The 19289-nt window shown below is 46.3% G+C and overlaps 1 protein-coding gene across 2 annotated transcripts in view; it reads right to left on the bottom strand.

Moving 5' to 3' along the window:
• TBC1D15 (TBC1 domain family member 15) overlaps positions 1-19289 on the bottom strand; it is a 439633-nt gene that overhangs the window by 86655 nt on the left and 333689 nt on the right. For both annotated transcript variants that reach the window (XM_069229563.1, XM_069229562.1), the window contains one exon: positions 7628-7727. In XM_069229563.1, the coding sequence (XP_069085664.1) occupies positions 7628-7727 (100 nt within the window). The remainder of the gene's footprint in view (positions 1-7627; positions 7728-19289) is intronic.

Consider the following 19289-nt stretch of genomic DNA (forward strand, 5'->3'; position numbering starts at 1 on the left):
CTCGACAAGTACCAGCCTGAAGGCTCCTCTCACAATAACTTCTTACTACAGCTTGTCCAGACACTGTATCTCCCATTCCACCCCTTCTGAAAATGGTGGTGTTAGAAATGGGGTCTCTAGTTGGCAGAGGTATACACCCTTGTCCAAGTAGGGGCCATACTCCTAGTCAGGGTAAGTCACACACAAACCAAACTATCCTGTGCCAGCTATGCATTGAGCAGTCAGGTTTAACTTAGAAGGCAATGTGTAAAGTATTTGTGTAATCAATCATGCAATAACACAGTGAAACCACCACAAGAAATACATCAAACAGTTTTAGAACAATATTAGTAATTTATTTGAATAAATTAAGGTCAAAACGATCAACATTTGATAATCATAAGTTGAAATATCACTTTGATAATAATAATAAGAGTCTTAAGTTCTTAAAAGCAACAATTGTCTCTTGAAAGCACAAAGTACCTGATATGTGTCAAAATTACAAGCACTGAGACCTCAGAGGAGGAGATGCTTGTAAAACGAAGGGTGTGCATCAGATTTCCGGGTGCACACAGACGATGTGTCGATTCTTTTCCACACGGCAAGGACTTTGCATCGAATTCCAGCACGCAGGCTTGAATCCTCTTTGGGATGCGAGGTTTTTGACACCCAGGGACGATGCATGGAAATTCTGGGTGTGCAGGAGGAAGTCACAGGTGTTGCGTTGATCCGGTGGGCGATGAGTCTGAGTTTCTGTCGCACGCCAGGCGCTGCGTCGATTTCCCCAGCAGGAAGTCAGGCTGCGTCGATCCGACTTGGTGATTTGTCGATCCAGGGGGGTGGTGCGTCAAAGTTCAGGTCACAACGCTGGTGCTGCGTCGATATCCACTAAGGGAGCCAGGCTGTGTCGTTCAGGTTCGGCGATGCAGTGATTCTTTCACCGCTACGCAGGCTGTGCATTGATTTTGTCAGGCTGTGCGTTGATTTTCGACACACAAGGCGTTCCTTTGCAGAGATGAAGTCTTTTTGGCCCTGCAACTTCAGGAAACAAGAGGCAAGCTCAATCCAAGCCCTGGGAGAGCACTTCTCAGCAGAGTCAGAGGCCAGCAAGGCTGCAGGGCAACAGCATGGCAGCAGTCCTTCACGGCAAAGCAGTCCAGGTTAGTCCTTGGGGCAACCAGGCAGCTCGTTTTGGCAGGTTGCAGGATCTGGTTCAGAGTATGTGAAGTGTCTAAGTTGGTAGGGCCAGGGACCCAGTATATATACCCAAAAGTGCCTTTGAAGTGGGGGAGACTTCAAAGAGTGGGGGGTTTGAAGTGCACGAGGTCCCCTTTTGTCCCAGTAGGGGGTTTGGCAGTCCATTGTGTGAGGGCAGGCCACTGTTCTCTGAAATGTAAGTGTCAGGCCCTCCACTCTTCCAGCCCAAGAAGACCCATTCAGTAAGCAGATGCGTGCAGTTGTAACTGAGCATCCTGTGTTTGAGGTTGTCTGGGTGAAATTCACAAGAGAACTGTCAACCAGCCTAGTCCAGATGTGGATTGGAAACGGGCTGTAAGGCACAGAAGGATTTTAAGAACAGAGAAATGCTCACTTTCTAAAAGTGGTATTTCTAAAATAGTAATATAAAATCCAACCTCACCAGTCAGCATGATTTTGTATTAGCATTCTGGCCATACTAAATATGACTTGTCTATCCTTTTCTGATCAGAACCTACCACTCAAACAGTATATGAGGGTAGCCCTAATGTTAGCCTATGAAAGGAGCAGGCCTCACAGTACTGGAAAACTAATTGATGAGATTTTCGCTACCAGGACATATAAAACACATAGGTATATGTCCTGCCTTTTACCTACATAGCACCCTGCCCTAAGGGCTACCTAGTGCCTACCTTAGTGGTGACATATGTAGAAAATGTGGAGTTTCAAGCTTGGCAAGTACTTTTAAATGCCAAGTCGAAGTGGCAGTGAAACTGCACACACAGACCTTGCAATGGCAGACCTGCGACATGGTTAAGGGGCTACTTATGTGGGTGGCACAATGAGCGCTGCAGGCCCACGAGTAGCATTTGATTTACAGGCCCTAGGCACATGCAGTACACTTTACTAGGGACTTACAAGTACATTAAATATGTCATTTGGGTATGAGCCAATGTTACCATGTTTTAAGGAAGAAAGCATATGCACTTTAGCACTGCTTAGCAGTGGTAAAGGGCGCAGAGACCTAAAACCAGCAAAAAAAGTGTCAAAATGTGGAGGGAGGCAGGCAAACAGTTAGGGATGACCACCCTAAGGCTGTCAGGTCTAACATGTAGTAAAAGGAGAGAAGTTATGGTTATGCCACCGTACCTCCAGTATGGGCAAGACAGAGCTCCAAGTTTCACAGTTTGTTTTCTAGGTACTTGTTATATAGATCTGAGTACGCCAGAGGTTTTTCTTTCCACACATTTTCCTTTAATGTATAATCTAACCCCTTCTGTTGTAATGTTGTAATGGTTACGTCCTGAGGCACAGTGCTCGTGTGCCCAGGACGTAACCATTACGTCCTGGGCACAGAGCACAGAGGGAGCGCTAGCGCTCCCTCTGTGGGGTAAAAAGGCAGGGATGGAAGGGGAAGCCTCAGCTTCCAGCACGATCGGAAGAAAAATGCTTTGTATTTCTCTTCCGATCACGTGGAGGAGACCAGAGAGGCTTCAAAGGGAAGGAAATGTATTTCCTTCCCTTTGAATTCTCTCTCAGCGTTTTAGCAGCCGGATTGTAAAGCAATCTGGCTGCTAAAACGGCCACTAGACACCAGGGATTTAAATTTTGAAAGGAAATTGGCATAAGGGAGCGACCCCTTGGGCAAGGGTCGCTCCCAGGGGTGGCATTTTTTAAAGAACTTTTCTGCCCCCTCTGGGGGCAGATCAGCCTGTAATTAGGCCGATTTGCCCGGGGGGGGGGGAGCAGAAACCTCTAGGCACCAGGGATCTTTTTTTTTATTTATTTTTTTAGAGTTGGGGCGCAACCCCTTAGGCAAGGGTCGCTCCCCTAGGGGGCAAATTATATTTAGGCCATTTCTGCCCCCCTTGGGGGCAGACTGGCCTATTTTTATGAGGCCAATCTGCCCCCAAGGGGGACAGAAACCACTAGACACCAGGGATTTTTTTTTTTTTTTCGTGAATTTCACGCAAGGGGAGCGACCCCTTAGGCAAGGGTCGTTCCCCTGGGGGCAAATTTATTTTAGGCCATTTCTGCCCCCATGGGGGGCAGATCAGCCTATTTTAATTTGGCCGATCTCACTAGGCATCGGGGACTTTTTGTTTTGTTGTTGTTTTACAGATGGGGAACGACCCCTTAGGCAAGGGTCGCTCCCCTGGAGGGGCAAATTGTATTTAGGCCATTTCTGCCCCCTTTGGGGGCAGATCGGCCGATTTTAGGTCAATCTGCCCCCAAGGGGGGCAGAAACCACTAGGCACCAGGGATTTATTTTTTTGCGCCAACGTCAGGCAAGGGGAGCGACCCCGTAGGCAAGGGTCTCTTCCTGGGGGTGGGAAAGGGGCGGGGGCAAATTTATATTAGGCCATTTCTGCCCCCCCGGGGGCGGATCGGCCTATTGTTATTAGGCCGATCTGCCCCCGGGTGGCAGAAACCTCTAGGTGCCAGGGCAAAAAAGAATTTGGTGTTTTTTTTTTGTTTGTTTGTTTTTTTAGAGATGGGGAGCGACCCAGTAGGCAAGGGTCGCTCCCCTGGGGGGCAAATTGTATTTAGACCATAAGGTCAATCTGCCCCCAAGGGGGGCAGAAACAACTAGACACCGGGGATCTTTTTTTTTTTCCGCCATTTTCACGCAGGGGGAGCGACCCCGTAGTGGGCTGGGGGACGGGGGCAAATTTATTTTAGGCCATTTCTGCCCCCCTTGGGGGCAGACTGGCCTATTTTTATGAGGCCAATCTGCCCCCAAGGGGGACAGAAACCACTAGACACCAGGGATTTTTTTTTTTTTTTTCGTGAATTTCACGCAAGGGGAGCGACCCCTTAGGCAAGGGTCGTTCCCCTGGGGGCAAATTTATTTTAGGCCATTTCTGCCCCCATGGGGGGCAGATCAGCCTATTTTAATTAGGCCGATCTCACTAGGCACCGGGGACTTTTTGTTTTGTTGTTGTTTTACAGATGGGGAGCGACCCCTTAGGCAAGGGTCGCTCCCCTGGAGGGGCAAATTGTATTTAGGCCATTTCTGGCCCCTTTGGGGGCAGATCGGCCGATTTTAGGTCAATCTGCCCCCAAGGGGGGCAGAAACCACTAGGCACCAGGGATTTATTTTTTGGCGCCAACGTCAGGCAAGGGGAGCGACCCCGTAGGCAAGGGTCTCTTCCTGGGGGTGGGAAAGGGGCGGGGGCAAATTTATATTAGGCCATTTCTGCCCCCCCGGGGGCGGATCGGCCTATTGTTATTGGGCCGATCTGCCCCCGGGTGGCAGAAACCTCTAGGCGCCAGGGCAAAAAAGAATTTGGTGTTTTTTTTTTGTTTGTTTGGTTTTTTAGAGATGGGGAGCGACCCAGTAGGCAGGGGTCGCTCCCCTGGGGGGCAAATTGTATTTAGACCATAAGGTCAATCTGCCCCCAAGGAGGGCAGAAACAACTAGACACCGGGGATCTTTTTTTTTTCCGCCAATGTCACGCAGGGGGAGCGACCCCGTAGTGGGCTGGGGGACGGGGGCAAATTTATTTTAGGCCATTTCTGCCCCCCCCCGGGGGCAGATCGGCCAACTGTTAGTAAGCTGGGGCAGAAACCTCTAGGCGCCAGGGCTAATTTTTTTTGTGTGTGTTTTTTTTTTTTTTTTTTACAGATGGGGAGCGACCGATTAGGCCAGGGTCGCTACCCTGGGGGGCAAATTGTATTTAGACCATTTCTGCCCCTCTTAGGGGCAAATCGGCCGATTTTAGGTCAATCTGCCCCCAATGGGGGAAGAAACAACTAGGCACCGGGGATCTTTTTTTTTGCACCAATGTCACGCAGGGGGAGCGACCCCGTAGGCAAGGGTCTCTTCCTGGGGGTGGGAAAGGGGCGGGGGCAAATTTATATTAGGCCATTTCTGCCCCCCCGGGGGCGGATCGGCCAACTGTTAGTAAGCTGGGGCAGAAACCTCTAGGCGCCAGGGCTAATTTTTTTTGTGTGTGTTTTTTTTTTTTTTTTACAGATGGGGAGCGACTGATTAGGCCAGGGTCGCTACCCTGGGGGGCAAATTGTATTTAGACCATTTCTGCCCCTCTTAGGGGCAAATCGACCGATTTTAGGTCAATCTGCCCCCAAGGGGGGAAGAAACAACTAGGCACCGGGGATCTTTTTTTTTGCACCAATGTCACGCAGGGGGAGCGACCCCGTAGGCAAGGGTCTCTCCCCGGGGGGGTTGAGAGGGCAAATTTATTTTAGGCCATTTCTGCCCCCCCTGGGGCCGGCTGAGCTAGAGGCCAAAATGCACAGGTAGGCACTTTGCAAAAACACCTCTGTTTTCTGTGAAAAAATGTGATGTGTCCACATTGTGTTTTGGGCCATTTCATTTCGTGGGCGCTAGGCCTACCCACTCTCAGATTCCAGAACTTTCTGTCACTGAAATGAGAGGTAAAAGTGTTTTTTTTGGCCAAATTTTGAGGTTTGCAAATGATTCTTGGTAACAGAACCTGGTCAGAGCCCCACAAGGCACCCCATCTTGGATTCCCCCAGGTGTCTAGTTTTCAAAACTGCGCTGGTTTGCTAGGTTTCCCCAGGTGCCGGCTGAGCCAGAGACCAAAATCCACAAGTAGGCACTTTGTAAAAAAACACCTCTGTTTTCTGTGAAAAAATGTGATGTGTCCACGTTGTGTTTTGGGCCATTTCCTTTCGTGGGAGCTAGGTCTACCCACACCAGTGAGGTACCATTTTTATCGGGAGACTTGGGGGAACGCTGGGTGGAAGGAAATTTGTGGCTCCTCTCAGATTCCAGAACTTTCTGTCACCGAAATGAGAGGAAAAGTGTTTTTTTGGCCAAATTTTGAGGTTTGCAAAGGATTCTGGGTAACAGAACCTGGTCAGAGCCCCACAAGGCACCCTATCTTGGATTTCCCCAGGTGTCTAGTTTTCAAAAATTCGCTGGTTTGCTAGGTTTCCCCAGGTGCTGGTTGAGCTAGAGGCCAAAATCCACAGGTAGGCACTTTGCAAAAAACACCTCTGTGTTCTGTGAAAAAATGTGATGTGTCCACGTTGTGTTTTGAGCCATTTCCTTTCTTGGGCACTAGGCCTACCCACACAAGTGAGGTACCATTTTTATCGGGAGACTTGGGGAAACACAGAATAGCAAAACAAGTGTTATTGCCCCTTGTCTTTCTCTACATTCTTTCCTTCCAAATGTAAGGCAGTGTGTGAAAAAAGACGTCTATTTGAGAAATGCCCAGTAATTCACATGCTAGTATGGGCACCCCGGAATTCAGAGATGTGTAAATAACCACTGCTTCTCAACACCTTATCTTGTGGCCATTTTGGAAATACAAAGGTTTTCTTGATACCTATTTTTCACTTTTTATATTTCAGCAAATGAATTGCTGTATACCCGCTATAGAATAAAAACCCATTGCAAGGTGCATCTCATTTATTGGCTCTGGATACCTAGAGTTCTTGATGAACCTGCAAGCCCTATATAGCCCCGCAACCAGAGGAGTCCAGCTGACATAACGGTATATTGCTTTAAAAAATCTGACATCGCAGGAAAAAGTTACAGAGTAAAACGTGGACAAAAATTGCTATTTGTTTCACCTCAATTTCAATATGTTTTTATTTCAGCTATTATTTTCTGTAGGGAACACTTGTAGGATCTACACAAATTACCCCTTGCTGAATTCAGAATTTTGTCTACTTTTCAGAAATGGTTAGCTTTCTGGGATCCAGCATTGGTTTCTCACCCATTTTGGTCACTAACTGGAAGGAGGCTGAAAGCACCAAAAATAGTAAAAATTGGGTATGTCCCAGTAAAATGTCAAAATTGTATTGAAGAAATTGGGTTTTCCAATTCAAGTCTGCCTGTTCCTGAAAGCTGGTGATCTTGCCACCGCAAACCCTTTGTTGATGCCATTTTCAGGGGAAAAACCACAAGCTGCCTTCTGCAGCCACTTTTCCCCATTTTTTTTTTAAAAACAAAATTTTCACAATTTAGCTGTATTAGTGTTTTTGCAGGTGCTGTTGTAGGTCACAAAATGGTACTTCAACTATCCAAATCAGGCGCAACATTCAAATCTGCAACCAATATTACTGTACAAGGAGCTAAACAGGTGTAGTTTAGTATCATTTCCTAGAATCAATAACAGCACCTGCAGGCTCTATAATACATACGTTTTTAAGGCCCAACGTCATTGAAGGCAGCATAGCAAGGTCAGAGCAGCGGGTTAGTCCCAGGAATTGTCAATGGAGATTCAGACGCTTCCCACAGTTATATCCACGAGGGCTCGATTGTCTGACCCATTTGTATTTGGCAGTCAGAAAGGCAAAGAGCAAATTAGAATTCTGGCCTAAAGTGTCTTACAACAGCGTCGCCATTTTGGATTCCAGCAGTTTGGTGCCCTGAGAAATTAAACTACCTAAGCATGTAATAAAACCATTAGAACATTGAACTCATAACAGTAGCTAAAGGCGGAGCACATACCAAGATAGCTGCAAAATGCACTGTCCAATAATCGAAGTAAAGTGCTCAACTGGATTAGCTGCATCTTCAAACCTTGCATTTGTTCCTCAAAATTCTGATGCTGTAAATAAAAGTGGACCCAAATTAATAATTTTACAAATTGCATTACACATTACTATTGTAAAATAGTAAACTACAAACTCTAAATTACACCATTACAAACATCAGCAGTATGCTAACGACACAGAACTTGTGGGCAGGCAATAACATCATTTTTTCTAAATAAGGAATAATACCACACACATTAACTTGTGCTCCTTCTTAATCAATGCCAGTTACACAAGATGGTCTGTTACAAAACATTCTTCAGTGCGAATGGTCACACAATGTGGTATTGGGAGAACCACAGTGGCATGAGAGATAGTCATCCAGGAACCTACTCTCACATTGTGAGCTAAGTTAAGAAGGAGGACTCAATGTCTGTGTCCCTTCCGAGCACTACCATGATCAAATAAAAACAATAAATTTATGATGAGAGCATCCGTGCCTTTCCGACAATTGCTCTCCCCTAAATGAATCATGTCAGGAATTCTAGGATAAGTTATAATACTAAAACAATTCCTCTAGATACAAACAATACGTTTGAATAACATAGTGTGGTTACCATGGAACCTTGTGGGTACCATCCACCCAGCTTAATTCCCACCTGCAATTAGCCAAGTCACTTCAGGTCCTGTGTATACCTGATCCCTAGATCCTACAAGAAAGAGGACCACTTAACTACTAAGTAATTTTATTGTGATAGCAGCATGCGGTGTAAACAAGGGACACAATACATTTATCATGAGTCTAATCGTGAAAGTTTGTTTCCAAGGAAACGTCCGGAGCTTTCTTAGCTGAAGACATAACAGAGGACTCACTACTGCCATGACAAAGAAGAGATGGTGACCAGGAAAATAAACGTTTGTGATATCAGGTAGTAACACACTTTGTCCTGATGATCCATACACAATAAATTTCCTTGCACCCAGAAAAATTAGAAAAAGTGCTAGATTACTTTTTTTGCTAGATATAAACTGCAAAGCTTACACTAGTGAAGAAAGTGACACTCCTATAGAGGGTCCGTCGTGATCTTTAATTACTCGTATCGGCAGCAGAAAGGTCAACATACTTTGACTATAGAGTTTTGCTCACAACTAATATTTAAGTATATATATATATATATATATATATATATATATATATATATATATATATATATATATATATATTCACTGAAAAAAACAAAGGTTACAGGGACGTAATAATTAGGTTCTGAGTTTAGTCGTACAAAATCAGAGAAATTCAGCAGTTATTTCAAGTAACTATTATTCACGCCACCACCATGCACAATTTTTTTAACTTTTTTTTAATGTTTCATTTATATTTTTAACAACATTATAGAAGTTGTCATGAGTACTGTAATGCCTGAGGTAATTAGCACTGCATGGAGAAGGTGCAAAATATAATTACCTTAGGGTGCGAGTTATAGCTACTTGAAATAGCTAACTATAACTGCTTAATTTCTCTGGCTCTCTACGAGTACATTCAGAACCCATAACCTTCAGTTTTTTTTTTGTGAATTTCTAAGGTTTTTTTAGTTCTATTTCCTAACTATAACATCCCTGTAACCTTTGTTTTTTTCAGTGAATTTCTACTTTTGTTTTTTACATAACGTTATTTTCATTACTATACATTAGTCCAACCACCACCGCTCATGGCCTTTGGCCGTGCGCAGTGGTGGTTGACCGCAGAGCCTGCAGCCAACCCCTATAACAACCCAACCCCACGATGCAGACGGCCTTTGGCTGCGTGCAGCAGAAGTTGGCCGCAGGGCCTGGTCTGTGGCCAGGCCCTGCACACAACCCCAATGACCAGCCAACGCTTCGCTGCGCCTGGTATGTGGGCAGTCCCTGTGGCGAAATCCCTATAACAACCCAATCACTCACAGCCTGCCCTCCTGAGGCCTATCTCGTCCCCTGGGACCAAATCCCCGGGGCCCTGCCTAAATATTAAATCCCCCAGGGCCCGTTCATGCGACCTGGGTGACTGTGAGGGAAGGCTGAAGGCCCCCACAGTCCCAGTTGGGTCCGTGCTTCCTGCAGGAGCCAGAATTGCTGTCTGCGCCTGCATCTCTGCGGGCAGGGAGACAGAGGAAACCTCTGCTAGCAGCGAGAGAGCGCTGTTTGACAGCTCTCCCTTGCTGCAAGCACAGTGTTTGCTGTGACTTGGCAGCAGCAGCAAAGAGCTATGTTCCGGGGCTAGGCACCATGGGACATAGCAGGAGGCAGCCCTGGGAGAGGCAGTTCCCAGGGTCATCATTGGCTCATTGAGGGGGTGCGCAGGGGTTGTTTGCCCCGGGGGAGTAGTGGTCCCTGGGGCTGCGAGGGGGGTCGCGGTCACCTTCATACCATTGCTGCTTTGCCCCAAGGAGGTGGTGGTCCCTGGGGTTACAGGACCAGCACATACCATTACAGAAATGCCCCGGGGAGGTGGCGGTCTCCAGGGCTGTGCAAAGCCCAGGAGGGGGGGCCCGTGCACCATTATAGTTGGGTTCACATTTTACTCACACAAAACCATAGAAATTCAGCAGTTATAGGTATGGTTAGATCAAGTAACTCTGACTCATACCCTAACGTAACTATAGCTCGAACCCTCGCCATGCACTGCTAATTACCCCGCATATTACATCATCACTTATGAGATCTTTGATATCATCATTCAGAATATCAATGTAACACGTGCAGTAAACTTATTGAAGGGAAAACTGCATGGTGAGGCATGAGTTATAGTTACCTTTGGGTTAGAGTTAGAGTTACTTGAGCTAAGCATAACTGTAACTGCTGAATTTCTGTGGTTTTGAGTGAGTAAATTCAGAACCTAATTATAATGTCCCTGTAACCTTTGTTTTTTCAGTGAATTTTTATGTTTTTTTTTTAGCACGCACACACGTAAATATAACCAGCGCCATGCATGGTCAGGCATATATATCAATGACAGCTACCTGAACCAGCGACTCAACCTCCACGTACTCCACAGGGCCCTATGCTCAGCCCAGCTCTCTCTCGCAGAAGTACCCCGCATCAGGAAGACCAGAACAGCAGGACGCTCCTTTTCCTACCTCACAGGCACCGTCTGGAATGCCCTTCCTCTTCACATCAAACAAACCACCTCCCTCCTCAGCTTCACGAAAGAACTGAAGTCATGGCTTTTTTAGGAACCACCTCACTTGTCAATGCTATACTTCTCCCCTCCCCAGCGCCTTGAGAAACTAACAGGTGAGTTAGTTGCGCTTTACAAGCACTGATTGAATGACAGCTGCCATCTGGTAGTTATAGCTAGGTCTGAGTTTCCACAGGAAGATAATCTTTTGATTTGCTAATAACTTTGGTGCCATTTGACGAATCTTTTCAAAACTTGCCAAAAAATATTCAACCACCTCAGCTCCTTCCTAACATGCTTTTAGTGATTTGGTGTAAATCTATTCAGTAGTTGTTGAGAAATTAAGCTTCAAAATTTATATAAATTCAATGCCACGATCCCATGGTGGTGGATTCGCGGATCCATGGGCTCAAATTCGCTTTTTGACTGGCTTGATGCAACCTGAAGGAAACTTTGCAGCTGCCATCCTAGGACTCTGTCCCCAAGTGCTACAAAATAAAAGAAAATAGTATAAAATGAAGCAGGGCAAGGGTACCCTGTCCCCTTGGGCCATGTGGGGAGGTCCCAGAGGGATACCCCGCTGAGGCCAAGATTAAAAAGAAAATTTGGGTGGATTCCGTGCATTCATGGATCCACCACAAAGTCCAGTGCAATCGCCTGGATGATAGTGGCAGATCAGTGACGCAACAAAAAAAAAAAGGGGAATAGGTGCCCCTGGAAGACTGTGAGCTGCAGGGGGAGGGGATGGGAGTTGGCTGTACATGGAGGTTGGGTGCCAACCCTCGGTGGGCACTGTGGCCTGTGCACAACCCACACTGCGCACAGCCAAAGGGTGTGAACGGCTTAGGGTTAGGCGCAGGGCCACTGGACAACCATACGCCATCCACGGTGATGGACATCCTCTTTATGGTAAAAAAAAACCAAAAACATAAATTCACTGAAAAACCAAGGTTAAAGTGACGTCATAGTTAGGAATCGTAATTATATCTCACTTTCCATTAAAACACTTTAAAAATTCCTGGTAAAAAAACAAAGGTCAAAGGGACGTAGTATGGTGAAAATGTCAGTTAAGCAAAAAAAGAAAAAAAAACACTGAAATTCACCAGTTATAGTTATCTCAAGTAACAATCATTTGCACCCTAGAGTAGTTATAACTCACGCCCTCACCATACGCTGCCTTTGCACTCATATTACATCACTCATGACATGTTCAATAACTGCATTGATACCATACCATACAACATCTGAAATGATATACTTGATAACACTGTGCATGGTGAGGGTGTGAGCTATAGTAAATTTAGAGCACGAATTATGGAGTCAGGTGTGACTTCAGGGGGTTGATTGAGAACTCCAAAGATGTAAAGAGGGTCGACATCACATGGAGATAGTCTGCTACTGAGTGTGACAGAGACCACCACCATCACCTTTGTGAACACCAATGGGCACTAGTGAGGCTGAAAAGTAACATGGCAACCTGAAAATGCTTTTGGCCGACCTTGAACCGCAGGTATCGCCTGTGGGACAGGGGTGTGGAAATAGGTATCCTGCAAGTCAAACGCCACCATCTAGTTTCTGGGATTCAGGAGAACCTTGGCGAGCGTGAGCATATTGAAGTTGTCCTTGCAGAGGAAGGCACTGAAAGGGCAATGATCTAAGATAGAATGAAGGCCTCCATCCTTGTACAGCACAAGGAAGCAGTGGGAATAATACCCAGTGCCTACTTCCAAGGCCAGAACCCTTTCTATGGCTCCTTTGGCTAAAAGAGCCTGCAGCTCCTGACACCAAATGGGCAGATGGTCCTCCAACAGACACTCTGACATAGGTGCCAGATGTGACGGGTTAAAATGCAATTGCTGAGCATAGCCCCGGACTCCTACTGGATGACTGTGTGTCCCTCAGGGGGCACTAAAGAGGTTCCACCAGAGGTGTGGGAGCTTGGTATACATGCTGCCCAAGATGACCTGGTCTTGGTCTTTGTCTGCTGGGCCCAAGGCACAAACTCGAAAGGGCTTGAGTTGGACTGTTGAAACACCAAGTTCCTGGCATATCCCTAAAAAGGGCAAAACTATTAGGAGGATTGCCAAAACTTGTGGTCAAAGATTGAAGAAGCGTGTCATAGCTCTGCTTTCCTTACGAGTGTCCAGGGCCAAGCTAACCTTTTTGGAAGGCGGTCAAAGGACATGTCCACTAAGGATACCTAGATGTCCCCTAAGAAATCTGTGGATCATATCCATACTCTGCATCAGAGCATCATCCACTGGCACTTTTTAGACAATCAGTGGTGTCTTGGCCTGAGCAGATTATGAATTTGACCATATTCTTGTGGTCTCTAATGTTTTGGGTCCAGGAAACTTGAAGGACTTCTAGGACTGCCAGTAACATCTTATGAACCATGTTCCGAAGTGTGACAGCAGCTGGTGCTGACCAACCTCAAGGCAAGACTGTTCAAAGAGAACATATGTTTGATGAACACTTCCATGCATTTGGAGCTGTCAGAAAGACGCTTGGACCAACCCTGCTGGTGGGCGATTGCACCAGCAAACTCTCAGAAGTTGGATGCTGAGTTTATAATTCAGGGTCTCCTGGAACTGGTCCATGGCAACATGCGACCTGTCAGTTGACCAGAAGACTGTTTTGCTTAATTGCCCAATAGCATGCCATGATGGCCTCGTTGAAGGAGAAAAGAGGTTTGGTCGGTGGCTGGCCAGGATGAAGGAATTCTGATGGCATTTGTACAAAGTGGGGAGGTTGAGGTCAAACATGTCAGCAGTCCTCCGAATCACAGTGGCAAAAGATGTATTCTCTGCTTTAGCTGGTCCACAAGGGACAGGTCCATGTACTGACTGTCTTCATCGTGAAGGGGCAAGGAAAGGGGGGGGGGTGGCAAACCCTTCCCTAGCCCACTCATTTGTCAACTCTGGCTGGGGTCTGATCCAACAAGTATTGCCTGCGCACGACAATGTGATAAAGGAATAGTGTCCAAGGTTTTTAGTACTGGCTGTGCAACATAAGGATCTAGGAGCGGCCTCTGTCTAGAAAAAGATTAATTGGCTCACAGTAGGAGATCATGATGAGATAAATCTGCTCTTCCTGCATGAAGACGCAGCATCAACGTGCATAGGCGAGCACAGAGTTCAACACCAAACCTGAAGTTGCCACTGACACTAGTGTGAAAATCGAAATGGGCTTATACAGCACTGACAGGGTGGACCAGCTGGCGATAATCTGACAGGAGGTCTGTGAGGATCCTTGGGACCTGAAGGTGCGCCAGAAGGAGTTGGAGGTGTGGCAGAGGTATGCAGCATGGCCTCTCGAAAAGCTTCAACTTGCTGTGACTTAACTGACAGACTGGAGTGGACCTAAGATGGAACTAGCTCCTCGGAAGAACATGAGCGAGAACTGGAAGCACAGTAATCCATTGCTTCTTTTCTGGAGAGCAGTGGGAAGAAACTGAGTGCCGCTTGTCTTACCCAATGACTTTTATTGGAAATATGATAGGCCGCAGGAATGACTTTGGGAGAGGGTGTATACTCTTGACCCAAACAACACAGGGGTGGAGGCCTGCAGGTGCTTCACCACGTAAAGCTTCACCTCTCATTCGCAAATGGATTTTGGGTTCATCTGCGTGCAGTTGCAGGCCTAGGAGTCGTGTTCTGAACCCAGACACATCTTGCGAGGCTCTGTCACAAACATCTGTTTGCAACACCACCTGTAGGTCATCTTAGGAGGTGACGTTCCCTTGCACACTGGAAGATTTGTGAAGTAAAAATCACTTTACAAAGGGAAGAAAAATAGAGAGAAGCAGGTGCAGAAAAAAGGCATTCCATTCTTCATTTCCACAGTGGAACCATATTGGTGCGTAGATGCACAACGTAACACCTGGTGAGAGCGCCACAAGATCCTGGGATCCCCTAGGTGTCTAGTTTTCAGAAATGTCCAGACTTGATAGGTTTCCCTAGGTGCCGGCTGAGCTAGAGGCCAAAATCCACAGCTAGGCACTTTGCAAAAAGCACGTCAGATTTCAATGTAAAAATGTGATGTGTCCATGTTGCTTTTTCTGCTGGGGGCACTAGGCCTACCCACACAAATGGTGTACCATTTGTATCGGGAGACTTGGGTGAACACAGATTAGCAGAACAAGTGTTATTGCCCCTGGTCTTTCTCTACATTATTTTCCTTCCAAATGTAAGACAGTGTGTAAAAAAGAAGTCTATTTGAGAAATGCCCTATAATTCACATGCTAGTATGGGGATCTGGGAATTCAGAGACCCCTTATCTTGTGCCCATTTGGGAAATACAAAGGTTTCCTTGATACCTTTTTTTCACTCTTTATATTTCACCAAATGAATTGCGGTATACCCAGTGCACAATGGAAACCCACTGCAAAGTGCAGCTCCTTTATTGGCTCTGGGTACCTAGGGTTCTTGATGAACCTGCATGCCCTACATATCTCCAAACCCAGAAGAGTCTAGCAGATGTAACAGTATATTGCTTTCAAAAAGCTGCCATAGCTGGAAAAAGTTATAGAAAAAAACGCAAACAGAAATGGCTCTTCTTTCACTTCAATTTCAATTTTTATTTTTTTTATTTTAGCTGTTACTTTCTGTAGGAAAGCCTTGAAGGATCTACAAAAATGACCCCTTGCTGAATTCAGAATTTTGTTTACTTTTCAGAAATGTTGAGCTGTTCGGGGTCCAGCATTGGGTTCACAACCATTTCTGGCACTAACTGGAAGGAGCCTGAAAGCACACAAAACTGTAAAAATGGGGTATGTCCCAGTAAAATGCCAAAATTGTGTTGAAAAATTTGGTTTTCTGATTCAAGTCCGCCTGTTCCTAAAAGCCGCAAACCCTTTGTTGATGTCATTTTCACAGGAAAACCACAAGCTTTCTTCTGCAGCCCTTTTTCCCATTTTATTTTTTAAAAACAAAATGTTCACTGTATTTTGGCTAATTTCTTTGTCTCCTCCAGGTGAGCCCCCAAACTCTGGGTACACCTCTAGAATCCCTAGGATGTTGGAAAAAAGGATGCAAATTTTGGCTTGGGTAGCTTATGTGGACAAAATGTTTTGAGGGCCCAAGCGTGAACACCCCCAAATAGCCAAAAAATAAGCCTGCCACCTGAGAGGGAAAAGGCCTGGCAGCGAAGGTGTTAAACCATTCTGTAAAAACTGCAATACAAAGAAAAGCAGATGAGCTCAGTTAAGAATGGAGATTTTTAAAGGAGGTTCCCACCACAAGTGTGGAAAAAGCAGAGTAAAATGAACGCCATCACAAGCCGATAGCTTTAGCTAGTGAAACCAATGTATTATAAACACAATATTATTTGAAGAATAAGCTACAAAGTTATGTAAATCTGACAAGCATGTTACGCCATATTGTTTAAAAAAGCAATTAAAAACAAATATTGTTTATAACTTTATTCAAAGGCAACACCTGAAAACAATGATAGTGCATTTACATATGCATCTAAAGAACAAGTTACTTACCTTCGGTAACAAATAATCTGGTGCAGGCATATTCTAGTTGCAGATTCCTTATTTTAGAATTTCCCCAGGAGTCAGTCTGGATCTGGAGATTTTTCTTTGAGCAGTACTCTTGCGCACCATTAGGTGGCGTCAGTCAACTTCAAGTCTGTTGTTTTCATCGTAGTCGCCAGACGTGATGTTGCAGGTCATATATAAGCCTACTGAGGTGCGCTGATGTCAGTTTCTTTTCAAGACTTTCCACGCCAGAAGCGCAGAGCCATAAAGAACACTGACTGGTGTGCCAGAACTAGGGCCCTGAGAGTCCCTGTCCTTAAAAATCAGTTTGCAGAGCGGAGAGGATGGGTGGGTCGGTAAGGAATCAGCAACTAGAATATGTCTCCGCCAAATAATTTGTTACCAAAGATTATGAACTTGTTCATCTGATAAAGGCTTCTAGTTGCAGATTCCTTACCTTAGAATATATACCCAAGCAATGCCATCCCCGGAGGCAGGTCTGCGAACCAAGATCATTCTAGGAAGTCCTGCATGACCGAATGGGCAAAGTACCCATCTCTTCGGACCTGACTGTCCAGGCAGTAGTGTTTAGTAAACATGTGCAAGGACATGCACGTTGCTGCCTGGCAGTTGTCCAGGACTGGAACTCTGCGTGCTAACGCAGTGGTTGCAGCAGTTGCTCTGGTAGAATGAGCATGCAAGCCCTCCAGGGGTTGCATCTTAGCAAATGCGCAGCACATTTTAATGCAGAGAAGGACCCATTTACAGATGGTCCTCTTTTGCACTGCCCAACCTTTCTTCGCACCCACATAACCCACAAAAGTTGATTGTCCATCCAAAACTCTCTTGTACAATGAAGGTAGAATGCCAACACTCTTTTTGGGTCCAGACGGTGGAGTCTCTCCTCTTCCTTAGAAGGATGTGGGGGTGCATAAAAGTAGGTCAAGTGATGGACTGGCCTTCATGAAAGGACGTGACCCTGTTAGGCAAAAAAGAAGCCCTAGTACGAAGCACCACCTTGTCAAGGTAGGTGGAGATGAAAGGTGGCTTTGAAGAAACAGCCTGCAGCTCACCCACCCTGTGGACAGAGGTGAAAGCTACGAGGAAGACTGTTTTCAAAGTAAGCAGGCGAAGTGGGCAGTTGTGACGCGGCTCAAAGGGAGGCCAAGGTAAGGACTAAGATCAAATCCCATTGGGGCATTATGAAAGGGGAAGGAGGAAAGAGATGGGTAAGACCCTTGAGAAATCCTCCAACAATAAGACACTTAAAAAAAAGAGGCATGATCAGGCAACTGGAGAAAAAACAAGATGGCAGACAAATAACCCTGAGGGTGTCCAGAGCAGAGGCCTTCTGTGCCAGAGCAAGGACAAACAAAAGAACCTTAGAAAGAGGAGCAGAGAGGAGGTCAGACTTGTCTGTACATCATGCCACAAATTTGTTCCATCTACAGACGTATACCGTTTCAGTGGAGGGACGCCTAGATAACATTTCAGACTTCGGGCAGAAGATCAAAAGCTGTCAACTGCCACTGCTCAAGCTTCACGCAAGAAGGCGGAGACTGGACAGGTTCGGGTGGAGAACCATCCCCTGCAGCCGCGACAGAAGATCCTCCGGAAGTCGCAGTCTGATTGGAGGATCATTGGCCATGCTCAAGCGCTTGAGATACCAAACTCTTCAAGCCCAGTCCAGAGCCATAAGGATGACTTGGGCCCAGTCATTCTCGACCTTCCTGAGAACTCTGGGCAGAAGTGGTATTGGCGGAAAGGAGGCCTAAGTTCCACTTGAGACGAAAAGTGTTGCTGAGTGCTGCCTTGGAACCTCCAACGTGCAAAACAACTGACATTGCGTGTTCTCTGCGAAGGTGAACAGATCTAACCAAGGCACTCCTCACTGCTGAAAAAGATCTTGCGCAACCTCCAGATGGGGCCGCAACTCATGACTGACCAGGCATTGATGGCTGAGTTTGTCAGCTCGGATGTTCAGAGAGCCTGCTAGATGTTGAACCACCAGAGATATGTCCTGATGATGCAGCCATGTCCAGAGGCAGAGACCCTCCTGACAAAGGATCCACGACCCCACTAGTGAACACCTGCACCACTTTCCCTTTTGATAAAGGGAAGGAATGCTTTCAATGCTAATCTGAACGCCCTGAGCTGCAAAAGGTTGATATGGAGCTCGGGCTCCACCAGAGACCAAAGGCCTCTGATCCCTGCCTCTCCCTTGTGGCCACCCCATCCCAGGAGTGATGCATCTGTCACAACAGTCATGTCTGGTTGGGGAAGGGAGAGGGAGCTGCCTCAGACCCAATCGCGGTTCAAAAGCCACCAATACAGATCTTGCGAAGTCCCCTCCGAGATCTGGACTATGCTGGAGAGATTCTCCTGGAGCTGCACCCACAAGAACTTCAGGTCCCACTGTAGAGCCCGCATATGCCATCTGCCATGAGTCACTAGCAGGATGCAAGAGGCCATGACACCCAGCAGCCTAAAAGTCATTCTCACCGAAATCCAGGACAGAGATTGAAACATCGGTGTCATAGCCTGAATATCCTGGACTCGCCGCTCAGGATGAAAGGCCTGAAACTGTACTGTGTCCAGAAAAGCTCAGATGAAAGGGAGTATGTGAAAGGGAGTATCTGAGAGGGAGTCAGGTTTGATTTTGGCATGTTCACAGTGAACGCCAGCGAATGCAGGAGGTCTGCCGTAGTCTAACAGCCTTGGGTGGGCTCGCCTTCAACAGCCAGACATCGAGGTAGGGGTAGACTGAAACCCCTAACCTGAGCAGAAGAGCTGCAACCAATGCCATTACTTTAATGAACACCCGAGGGGTGCTGGTAAGGCCAAAGAGGAGCACGGTGAATTGAAAATGCTCATGACCTTCCACAAACCAAAAGTAACGTATGTGGGCAGGCAGGGTGGGAATATGGAGATAAACTTCTTGCAAGCCAAATGCTCCAATCCAGTCTCCAGGGTAAAGAGGAGATGGGACCTGAGCCA

The sequence above is a fragment of the Pleurodeles waltl genome, chromosome 4_1 (genome assembly GCF_031143425.1).
Source record: "Pleurodeles waltl isolate 20211129_DDA chromosome 4_1, aPleWal1.hap1.20221129, whole genome shotgun sequence".
NCBI classification, from domain to species: Eukaryota; Metazoa; Chordata; class Amphibia; order Caudata; family Salamandridae; genus Pleurodeles; species Pleurodeles waltl.